This window comes from Aplysia californica, unplaced genomic scaffold (genome assembly GCF_000002075.1).
Source record: "Aplysia californica isolate F4 #8 unplaced genomic scaffold, AplCal3.0 scaffold00072, whole genome shotgun sequence".
NCBI classification, from domain to species: Eukaryota; Metazoa; Mollusca; class Gastropoda; order Aplysiida; family Aplysiidae; genus Aplysia; species Aplysia californica.
The window spans coordinates 243,014-255,050 of record NW_004797342.1 but is presented as its reverse complement, the minus strand read 5'-3'; the positions used below and the strand labels follow the sequence as shown (position 1 = coordinate 255,050).

The 12,037-nt window shown below is 40.7% G+C and overlaps 1 protein-coding gene across 3 annotated transcripts; it reads left to right on the top strand.

Moving 5' to 3' along the window:
* Positions 1 to 55: 55 nt before the first annotated feature.
* Positions 56 to 11,716, top strand: LOC101846121 (electron transfer flavoprotein beta subunit lysine methyltransferase). 3 transcript variants are annotated; one of them, XM_005093909.3, is made up of 5 exons: positions 90 to 255; positions 3,328 to 3,531; positions 3,927 to 4,174; positions 5,521 to 5,651; positions 9,656 to 11,715. In XM_005093909.3, exons 3-5 carry the CDS (start codon positions 3,987 to 3,989, stop codon positions 9,994 to 9,996), a joined length of 660 nt encoding a protein of 219 aa, XP_005093966.1. In that variant the 5' UTR covers positions 90 to 255; positions 3,328 to 3,531; positions 3,927 to 3,986; the 3' UTR covers positions 9,997 to 11,715. The 3 variants fall into 3 exon arrangements, with proteins under 3 accessions (XP_005093965.1, XP_005093966.1, XP_035824531.1); XM_005093908.3 differs by lacking the exon at positions 3,328 to 3,531 and having other exon boundaries at positions 56 to 255; XM_035968638.1 differs by lacking the exons at positions 90 to 255; positions 3,328 to 3,531 and adding an exon at positions 458 to 559 and having other exon boundaries at positions 9,656 to 11,716.
* Positions 11,717 to 12,037: the final 321 nt, after the last annotated feature.

Sequence of the window (12,037 nt, the reverse complement as noted above, 5' to 3'; positions counted from 1 at the left end):
TTCCGTAGGCTAGCCTCCTAGGGCCAAGGCTCAGACGTGGGCCCAAGAACAGCTGACTCGAGTGAGCGAGGAGAGATTCGAGAGATAGGGCCTAGGCTAGGCGTGGAGGAGAGCCAGAGGTCCTGGATGACTCAAATGACTGTGTGTAATTTGGCCTTCTCCAACCCAACTCAACCTCAACTGCGCTCACGGAGGTGCAATGTCGAAAGGGGTTTTTCCATGACCAATCTTTATTTTGGAGTCGAACTGGACCAGGTTGGTTGGCCCTGAACTGCTCTGGTGTCCGCCAGAATTGAGTTTGTTTTGGATAAGTCGTCGGTGAATCCAGATCTCCATGATCTAGAATCTAGATATAAATCTAGATCTACTTGATCTAGTCTAGAGATCTATAGACTCTAGATCTATATCTAAATCTAGATCTAGATCTAGTTCTAGATCTAGTAATTTATTTATGAGGCGTAATACTAATTGTTTGTCGTTTTTTTTTAAAGACACTCTATCTTTACCTCGTAACCTACACCAGCCAAGGGAGGACTTCCGTAACGAGCGACCACTATGAGTAAGAGTCAATGAGACAGAGCAGAATTGAGGGGTAGATCTAGATCTCGGGGTAGGGTTAGGGTTAGGCCTCTTCTTTATTGTGTTTGATGGGGTGGTCGCTCGTTAGGGAAGTCCTTCCCTCTCCAAGGCCTACACCGACGAATGAATTAGCTCCATGTTCGACGAATGCAGCGATCAACAATCTCTCTAGAGAGTCTGAGAGTCTTTCTGTCAACTAGATATCTATCTTTTATTTTATTAGTGGAAAGGGTTTTAGGGCGCTCGCAAACAATATAAGGTCATTATATGAGCGCCAAGGGGTGGGTGTCAACAGAGAAGTCCTTACAGGGAATCAGACCAACTCTGCTCATCTCTCTAGCTTCAACACAGCATATATAAGGTCTGCTTCGACTATCAAGGCACCCCGAAAATAGCGGGTCACAAGAGTGACAAACATTCAAAAGAAGTCTTGTAGAAAAATGACAATAGTAGGGATTAGGAAAGAAAAAGCAGCAGTTCCCTAATGCAGATCAGGCACAGTTATTCATGAGCGTGACATGATGAATCAGCCCATTTACAGTTCTACTGTGCTTGAACGAGAAATGTCCCCCCTTTGGGAATGGCCTAAAGACACTTACAGTTACGTTACAGTCAGTCAGTGGCACTGCCCCGGAGGGGTCTCAACTGTCTCTGCTTTTTCTCATATTATTTTCTAGCCTATTCTACGTAATAGGAGGAATAAAGTGATAATTTAATATAGAGCACTATAGTAAGGCTATAGCCTACCATAGCTCATTTACAAAGAGACTCTGGGGGCTCTCTTGCCTAGAGATTATAAGGCAAGGTTCGCCTCTCATTCAATAAGTCCCGGGTTCGAATCTGGATAGCGACAGGAACATTTTCTTCTCTAAAATTTTCTCCTTTCAGATCCTTTCCTGCTCTCTATAACAATGTCCTGTCGTCTGCTTTCGTCTCCACTTTCTGCCCCAACCCCCTTGCCCCCTTATCTGGGCTCCTGACTCTTTTTCTGCAGCCTTGCTGTTGCCACGCCCCTGGTCTTTTGGTAGGATTTAAAGATCTGCACCTAGCCTTCTCGGACAAGGAAGAAAAATCTCGGAGGTCCCATGTGAAGGTCGCGCACGCATTATTGTAAAGATCCCTCATTGGTGGTCCGAAGATCGATAAGTACGCCTACTAGTTAGGCCACCACCCAGGCAGAATTCAAAATTTCCTACCAATTGAAAATATTTATTGTTTCCCATGCGCTCACATCCTTCTGCTATCTTGGGAGCATAATTGACAGAGAGGGAGGAACAGGTGCTGAAATAAAGTCCCGCATTGGAAAAGCACAGGCTGCTTTCATATCTTTGGATAGGATTTGGAAGACTTGAGATATTATATCACTTCGAACAAAGCTGAGGATTTTCAATTCAAAGGTGAAGTCGGTCCTGTTGTATGGATGTGAGGCATGATGGAACGCATCACAGGCTTGTATAAAGAGGGTCCAGGTTTTCTTGAACAGGTGTCTAAGAAAGTTACTGAGGATCAGATGAACAGACAGGGTCACCAATGTGGAAGTGTTAAGAAAAACAAGACAGGTCCCAGTCAGAGATGAGGTAGGAATAAGGCGGTGGCGATGGATTGGACATACTCTCAGGAAGTCAGGCAGCTGCATAACAAAGAAAGTTTTGGATTGGAACCCACAGGGCAAGAGATCAAGGGGAAGACCTCGTGGAACCTGGAGAAGAATCACAGAAATCAATGTACAGAAAAGTGGGAAGACATGGAGTAACAACAAGAGGCTAGCCCAGGATAGAGAAAAGTGGAAGGTGTTTGTCCATGGCCTATACCCTGGTGCTGGGTGAGAAAGGCAATGATGATGATGTGCTCACATGACCTTTATGTAGTTGCGAGCGCTGTAAAACACTTAGAAAAAAAAGAAGAAGAAAAAGGAGGACTTTGGTGAGTACCCCCGTCCTTGTGTGTATGTCACATCAGTCTCGCGATGTGCAATTACTTTTAAATAAGTGCTACGATTAATAACGTGCATGCATAGATTAATTTTATTGAATGTAAAAAAAATTTTTAATCTACAGAAACACGTACCTACCAAACTTGTATCGAAACTTAATTTAGGTCAGCTTCAGTGTCACCTCTCCATTTTACTCCAAAGCCGTCCTTGTCCAACATAGCTTTGGTCAATATTTTGGCCACAATTCGGACTCAAAACCTGCCCATAGTTGTCATTTGCTAAACAAGGTTTCCAAGAACCCTTCCTCAGACTGAGTGTGGTGTGTTCAGTTAATTTTAGAAAGCTCCCATAATGATAATAGAAACCCAAACTGTTGAACACATCCTTCAGCACAGCAAGACACACAGGGCCCTGAGACAGGAAACGTGGCCAACCCCACTGACGCTACAAGAGAAGCTATACGGGCCGCCAGGTGAACTGAGCAGGACGGCCCAATATATGACAGATACCGGACTTCAAGTGTGATGCGATCGAGAAGAAGAAGATAATAGAAACATGGCGTGTTCTGTTAATGTTAAGAAGCTCCCATGATAGAAATAATTTTGATGAATATATTGAAAGACAAAAATTAAGATTATAAATAATAGGCTTACGAATCTATATTGAACCATTTGTTGGCTTTGTCAAGTCTAGTGTGTGACCATAAATCACACCCTATCCATAGTGGCATTCTGTTTATAATATTAATAATGGTCTTTGAGTACTTTGACTTCTTTCTGTAATCTGAATGACCATTATATTATATTCCGTTACAGATTGGTTCAACTATGAATTCGTGAAAGACAACTGTCAGATACATATGGACGGAGTGCTTCTTTACGGTTTTCTAGCATCTGTTTAGATTATTTGAGGAGCAGTTTTTTGTGGGCGCTTCCTCTCATGTGTGTGCCACGAAGGTTCAGGAGTGATCTTGTCTTATGTTTAGACATGATGAAGCATGTGGATCCCTATCGCTGTCTGTGAGTTCAAGTCGATGCTTACTCTGTTTAAGTTACAACAACCAGACTTTACATGGTATGTTGATCATTGTTGCTTCATCTTTTCCTCTTCTTGGGACATTATCTTATAAATGGGAATAAAAAACCAGTGTGATATTACATAGTAAATGTAGTGGTGATTGTGTAACATTTTAGGATTGAGAAAGTGACAGATTACCTCTGTCTTGTCTGACAATTTTTTCTACCCTCAAACTGAACAATATTACAGAAAGGAGGATATAATGTAAAGCATGTTTCTTTCTTTTGGTGAGTTTTTATTTTTTGCCTCTCTTTGTGATCTCTGTTCTTTTGTTTTTTCTGTTGAAAATTGATGCATTGAAGTAAATCGTGGTTGTTTATCATCTATAACTCTTCAGGTTTCAAGAGAGTGCTTTGAAAGATGAGGATGATTTTATTGGAAACTCATACAGAGATCTATGAATAGACTGTTTTTGCAAGCAATGGTCAAACAGCACACAAAGGTCACCCGAGTTCACCTAACGCCTGAAGTAGGACTTCATCTGATTACACCACAATGTCATCTGTGGAGGTCCCCTGGAGAGTCCAGCCCTTTTGATGATCCATTCTGGGCTTTTTATTGGCCAGGGGGCCAAGCTTTGACGAGGTTGGTTCTCAGGATTACCTACTATCAAAATGTCAGGCCATGGTCAAAAGAAACTTGGGTGGTTTTTTTAATCACTAGCTCCAGACATTTTAATAATAAGTCTTTCATTTTAGTCTGTCTGGGTATCCATCATCCTATCTGTATTTCTTTTATTTTCTAATGCAAAGTGTACTCTTTATCAAAGAACAAAAAAACAACAGAAAGTATGAAGGAGACAGCTATAGCACACCACAGAACGACCCCTCTGAAATTAAAAGTAAAATTCAAGCTTGTTACATTATATTTATTAATACCGAATCGTCTTTTCATGCCTCTCGTGTCCCAGAACATACAGGACAACAGATTCAGTCTACATGTGCTCTTTATGATTTATGTTATCACTTCTCTCACAAAATATTGCTCTGATAATAAGGGAATATATAATATGCACTGTCTTTTCAGTGCTTATGAAGTGGTGCACTGCTTGCTGGAATTTTGCCTCAATGATGCAGTACGGCTTTCATATTCAGGACCTTTTTTTCCTTTGAGCTGTACTGTAAATGAGTTAACTGTAAAAACAATCCTGTGAATTACAACATTGTGATTTCTTTCATATTGAAGGTTTTCCTGAAGCAAAATATGATGGGGTGCCTAATCCTCTGTTCTTTGCGTTCCCATGCTAGATCTCAGGGGTGGGCGACTGGTTGTTCATCAACCTGCAGTGCATCTGATTTTTACGAATGTGACCATTTTTCCTACATAGCCTCTTGCCTTCAGGCAACCATATTCCGATATTAAAGGTTCTCTATTTTGGGGGGTTTTTTGTACTGACTAGAATTAGTCTAGAATACATTTAAGTTTTGGAAGGAATTAAAAAAATTTTGTATGGGGGTATCTCTTATCAGTTTCAGGATGACCAAGGGATCTTTAATGTGCCCAACTTGCGCACGCGACCTCCAACTCCAAGGGTTTTTTGCCCTTGTCTGAGAAGGCTAGATGTGCATTCTTTTCCATCCTAAGATCAGGGGTGTGGCTGACAGACAATAGTAGAGAGGAACCTGGAGTAGCAGTGGAAAAAGTCAGGAGTGGGTGAGAGTGGTGGAGAGAGAAAGTGGAGATGACAGAAAATGACCAGAGAACAGGAAAGGAGAAGTATTAGAGAAGTTCACATTTTTCGGCCTTGTCAGGGGTCAAACCCAGGGCCTTTTGAATGATAGGCAAACGCCTTGCCTCAGACCATGAGGGGCCCCCAAGAATCCCTAATCAAAGAGAAAACTTTCAACTGAACTTCTTGTTATAGCGATAATGGCCTAATTTTTATCTTTTTTTTTCTGTCATTGATCCAGATCTTTTTTGTCCTCACTCAGGTATATTCTTGACCGCCCAAAGTGTGTACAAAACAAGTGTGTCCTTGACATTGGCTCTGGTTGTGGCTCTGCTGCAATAGCAGCTAAGATGTCTGGTGCCTCCCATGTCTTAGCCAATGATGTCGACCCAGGTGATTATGTATGAGGAAACATGTGGACTTTACTTAATTGTTAAAAGATGATCTTCTTTATTATCAAACGGTATTCTTTTTTAATTAACTTCATACAGTGGAACTCGGATTTAACTAGCTTGGATTCAACGAGAACTCGGATTCAACGAGATGAGATAGATCCCCCGTTTTTTTTCTTCTTTAAAATCAATAATAATAACCCGGATGCAACGAGCACTTAAATCAGCAAGCTCGGATTCAACGACATCGCTTCAGGGTGAACAGCACCCGCAGACGTGGCTTCGCTCATTTTTCTCCCAGAATGAACTTTATCTATTCCCGGAAACCATCCATTGCACCTGCATCATGATCCATTATTCATTCACTTAACCGATTGCATGTGACCAATCAGCGGCCTTTTTTCATACCAACACATGCGTTGTTGGCACGCACATGTGTCTACTCTGGCATGTGTTGGGGTCGGACTGGCGGCCTGCACTGACTGGGGGGGGGGGGGGGAGGGGGCACTAGCAGTCCGGGCGTTAACTCAAGTGAAGATGAAAATAGTGCTAGATCTAGAATCGGGTGTTCCCCATGCTCAGACCTATGATCCGATGCTTCCCGGTCCCGTCACACAAACGTCAAATATCACACAACGTAGATTTACACCCCAAATGATAAGAATATAGCTGACATAGACCCTCCTATGTCTACACAACAAACTTCAAATAGTGGCACCCCTCCTCCGGTGGCCATGCCCCGTCCTGCAACCACACACCCAGATGTTGATGCTCAGGATGGGTGAACTGATGACTTAAATGATATTCCAGTTATATAAAATTTGTTAGATATCTTTTCAAAGTGACTCTTCAACATTTGTCAGTTAAAACAGAATCTATTTCTTGCAGAGATAAAGATATAAAGGCTTGCATATCGACTGAATGTACCAAGCACCTAAATGTTATGGCAGGTTTCACAATTTGGGTGCTCAGCATTTCCCAAAATTGACCAAATATGAAGTGTTATAAAACATGACATATGATATACTGTTTGAAAGCTTAACATTTCAGGATACTAGAAATGCATATTTTATGAGCGTCAGCTCATCACAGTGTGCGTAAGAGACCTTCAAAGTTAACTCCCCCTGATTCTCACTAAATGAAGAAGCTTACTGAAATCTCTCTGTAAATAACATTATTATACTACACAAATACAGTAGTCTCCGCCTAAGATCCCGGTGCTTGGGAGCAAGGAAATGCGGGATCTTAGGCGAACCGGGATCTTAACCGACGGACCCAGGGAAGAATGTATGGTGACCCATGCTAAGGCTCACTATCTGTAAAATGGTCTCCCTCCACTCTAAAATGAACTGACGTGACCGTTTGTTGGGTTTATGACGTATGGCGTGCAAAGAGTGGTTAACCTTGATGGCCTATCACAGTGCATAGTGGGATGGGGAGTGCCATTTTCCCTTATTATCCTATCATGAGTCTCAAGATCTATGCTTATCCAGTTGCCCCTCCCCTTTACCTGTCGAAAATTTATAGCTTTCCATCTCTGACTGAGCCCCCCCCCCACAACCGCCTTTGTCGTTACACACAATTACGTTGTGAACACACCAATTAAAATTCAGTCTGTCTAGCAAATTCGGGAGTAGAGACAACTACTGCTGCAATGGTCAGGGAAGAGTTCACAGTTCAATGTGATCCCACCTGGAGCGAACGTGTAGGCCCTACCCACCCAGCGAGTGATGTAAGTTTAGGTGGCGAGCTCAGGTGTGAGTGCGATGTTTGGGGAAAACAAACGTGTCGGTCAGTTCACACCCCAGTGTGAGCCCGTCTGGGGCAAACATTGTATCACTTCATCGAGTTTTACGTTAAACGTGTATGTGATCACATTCACGATAGTGGCTGATCTTTGATGCGACGGACAGTTTATTGATCTCAACTTTTCACACTTGGTTGATCGGCTGTCCCGCCCGGGTTTTTGTTCCGCAAATTATGATCTGAAATGCGGGATCTTAGCCGAATGTAGACCTTCAGAGTGAATCAGAGCGGGATCTTAGGGGTGACTTTTGTATAGTAAAAATTCTGTTCTCTTAAAACAGTGGGATCTTAAGCGAACCGGGATCGTAAGCGGTGGGATCTTAGGCGGAGACTACTGTATAACACAAAAATATTCACAATCCACCGAAAAACACCCAAACAGCTTACATATGAAGAAAAAAAGCTGGAAACCTGAGATTTATACCCAGATTACTCAATTTGTTACATAACCCTGCAGTTAGAATAAAAAATTAAGTATAGATTCTATAATTGTCAAACTAAGCACAAAACTTTCCTGAGCTCTTTGTAATATGAAAAAGTAGTTTAAAATGTACTAATGTACAGGTTTTTATGAAAATTCACGGAAAGATAGCCAAGTTAGAGGCAAAACAATAATTTTTAATTATTGGGTTATCTCCCCTGAAAATTGGAAAAATATCATTTGAAAGGTTATTTTGCCAAAAATACATCACATCAACACAGAAAACCAATGGGAAATGAATATTAAGTAACAATGTGTGGTAAAAAAGAGAACATTGGAAAGGTGCATTATTTTGCCTCAGAACCAGAGTAATTTTGAGATTTTCGTGATATCAAGGGGGTTATCAGAAATACTCGTAAATTCCTTATTTATACAAATAAAACCACACATCACTGAACTGGCAATTGAATACAGAAAAGAAACACAAAAGCAATAAAATCCTCAGGAAGGCTTAATTAAAAATAAATGTGTCACGACGCGGTCGGATCAGACCTTCGAATTTTGGGCATGTGGGGTTATTGGTACCATCTGAAAGCTTAATTATTTTTGTCTTGCTTTCAATGAAAACAATACCCATTAATCTCGAGGAGAAGTCAATATATTTGTGATTGAAGGGGCATACAAGGCGTTGAGCCAAAAAACAAAATTTTCATAAAAATTGTCAAACACTAGCAAAAAATTGCCCGCTCCTTCGATTTCACTATTTTGACAAGTGCCTGATTTCACCACGATGCCTCACATTATTTGTTTGGCAGAGATGTGAGGTTGAAAGTGGGGGTCTTTCAGTTTTGTCACATTGTCAAGTCCTACTGTCAGGTGATTACCCATGTTAAAATCATCGGTGATGTTGTCTGGTATGAATATATATTCATTGTGTGTGTCATGAGTCGGTTGTCATCATTTTTGTAATGAGAGACTACTGGATAGAGTGTCATCTGCCTCTTACAGAAGTGGGCAGACTACACTACATAAAGGTAAGTTGTTTTTTCTATTCTTGGTAAAGTCCTCAACAAGAAGGACCTCATCTGCAAATGAAAGGAGTAGACAAATGATGTACAATGTACACTTCTTTTCTAGCATACACCTAAATTGCAAAGGGGTAAAAAAAAGTCTGTGAACATTGTTTCATTGGCCTTATACATGATCTCACCTGCAAAGGAGTAGAAATTAACATGTAGGTGAACTCTTCATTCTAGATCTAGTATCAAATGCTTTAAAATTGAAAAATATTTAGAAAAGAAATCTATAATATCTAAGGCCTGCAAAAAAAAAAAAGGAAATAATTTTATAACCCCAAGTCCAAACTCCACCAAGACAGATTGTAGGGCCTACAGTAGCTTAGACCCTAACTAAGCAACACAGAAAGAAGAGACTAAAATTGCTCTCCAAGCTTTAGTTAAAAATAGTAAAAAGTGCCAAAAAAATAACCCACAAATGATCTAGATCTAGAAGAATGTAGATAATGTAGCCTAGATCTAGATCTAGATCTAGCTCTATTTTTCACCTCAAAAGTCTGTCAAAGTTCCAATATTCCTCCTTTCAAATCATCAAATTGCTTTTTTTTTTGTTAAAGTAGCGAAAATGGTTCAGAGAATTTACACCATGATATGTAAAGTGTTGGCACGAGCGCTGTAAAAACACTTACCCCCCAAAAAAGTATTGGCAATTGATATTTAAAAACTTAAATGTGAATATATGTTATTTCTCTTCTTCCCCAGTTGCTTCAGTTGCCATTGACCTAAACATGAGAGAGAACTCAGTAAAGTTGGATATAAACACTAAGAACCTGCTCAGTGCAAAACCATCTGGAGCAGCGAATGTTGTTCTAATGGGGGACATGTTCTATGATCCAGATTTTGCACAAATGATAGTGTGGTGGCTTCAGCATCTTTCTCCTGATACAACAGTGCTCATCGGAGACCCAGATCGTTTGCCATTCGTTAACCATCCCATGAAGAAATTTCTGCATCTCGTAGCTGATTATGAACTCCCACAAGATTGTCGTTTGGAAAACAATGGCCTCACTCAGGGGAAGGTTTGGATGTACAAGGCTTCTTGACAAATGATTGTAACTGGTGGACCTTTTGATCTGTGACGTTAGAAGTGGGAGTGAATTACATTTGGTGTGAGAGATTACGCACGTCAGCAGCTGAGAGGAAAATAGAGAGGAGTGACTTGGGTTTGACATATTTGAGATGCTGGAAATGTTTTCAAAAGTGAAGGATGTTGTGTAAGACAATAGGTGTGCACTGTATAGTGTGACTGGAAATGAAATGTGTGTGAACTATGTACGGCTCATAGAATGTTGCAAGCATGTCATTAAATGCTAAGGTCTTGCCTGACAAGTCATTGTTTCATTATTTTGTCGCTCAAAAATCTCCCAGTTTTAAATTTGTGAGAACCTTGTGAACAGATTACCATTATCAATTGATCGTGTTTACCAAGTGGTCGTCCAAAGTAAAAGTTCAGTAGGGCAGCAGGTCTGATAATTAAGGCTAATTAATTCTACTGCTTACAGGAGACACTGACCTCTGATCATCATATATGGACCTGTCTGTTTAGTCTTTTGTGTTATTTTCCAGCAGGTAATTTAAGATCCATATTTGCTGGTGAAAACATTGAACTTTTTTTTAGCTGGTTTAGAAAATTACAGGTACAAGGAACAGCAGAATTCTGCAAGAAGAAATCTGAAAAGAATTAGCATAAAAGCAAAGAAAAGAGAATCATTTTGAAATGGTGTCTGTAGTGTAGCACTAAGGGTAAGGTTATATTCACCATTCCGTGCAGAAGGCATGAGTTTGATTTGCGGATGTGGAAGGTTTTTTTGTTGAGTATTTTTGTCTACTGGTATGATTATGTCCCCTCAATCCAGGGTTGACCCTGACAGGCAGTGGTGAACCAGTCTTTCTTTAACTTTAAGATCTAAATTTTGTTAATGATGGAGTGTAACACTTTTAGTTAATGTACGCTAGAGAATGCCAGTGTTGAGTGTGTTTATTTGACTTTAAACGCCTCAAATCATTAGTCCATATATAAGTCAAGCATCTGCTGCATAAGTATGTCATATGTTGATTGATTGTGCCCTTAAGTGTAAGATGAGGGGCTGTCATGGTCCAGAAGTATGATGTGCACCTCTCTTTCAAGAGGCCGCGGGTTTGAAACCTGACATTAATTAGCATTTTTTTAAATTTATCTAATAAATTTTCTACTTTCACCTCCTTTCCTGTTCTCTAGCCCTGTTGTCATCTGATTTATCTCCACTTCCTCATATCACTCCTGACCTCCTCTGGGTTCCTTTCTCCTTTACTCCTGACTCTTTCTACTGCTACTCCTGGCTCCCTCTAACTGCTGTCTTTCAGCCCCAGCCCTGATCTTAGGATAGATATATAAGTCTATCTTTAGCCTTCTCAGGTATGCAGGGCTGCCCATCATTACCAATTTGTCAGAATCATTATGTTTTTTTCAGTTTTATGAAAATATGATTGTAGTTCCCCAGAGTCCGATTTTTTAAATTTCAGCTGCCCCAACTCACTGCCGACCTTCCCATTGTATGAGGGGAGAAAAACTACTGGACCTGGACTGTCTGCCTCGCTATGTCATGTGCAGCTGTCTAACTTTATCTTAACTTTAACAGCCTCTTTGCATTGAGCCCTTGTAGTCGCTCAGTGCCACTTTGCCCTTAGAAAAACAAGACTTTAGAAGTGCGTAAGCCAGGAATATTATAAGCAAACATTAAGCTGGCATGGTGTGAGAAAATATTAAATCAATTTCTAAATCAGGTTTTTCTGTGTACATGTATGTTCATCTGGAATGCCCCTCCCTGCTTCGGTTATTTCTGTCTAAATTTTTTCCCCTGTGCCTGTCATTTTCATTACATCAACAATCCGCATGCATTTGTTGAACTCCCTACTTGAGCTTTAGAGAAATGCTGTCCTTCATTTTTTTTTTACCATTGCATCATAAGGGAATGATTTTATGTTCTCTCTCTCTCTCTCTCTCTCTCTCTCTCTCTCTCTCTCTCTCTCTCTCTCTCTCTCTCTCTCTCTCTCTCTCTCTCTCTCTCTCTCTCTTTGTGTGTGTGTGTGGCATCAGTGATGCCG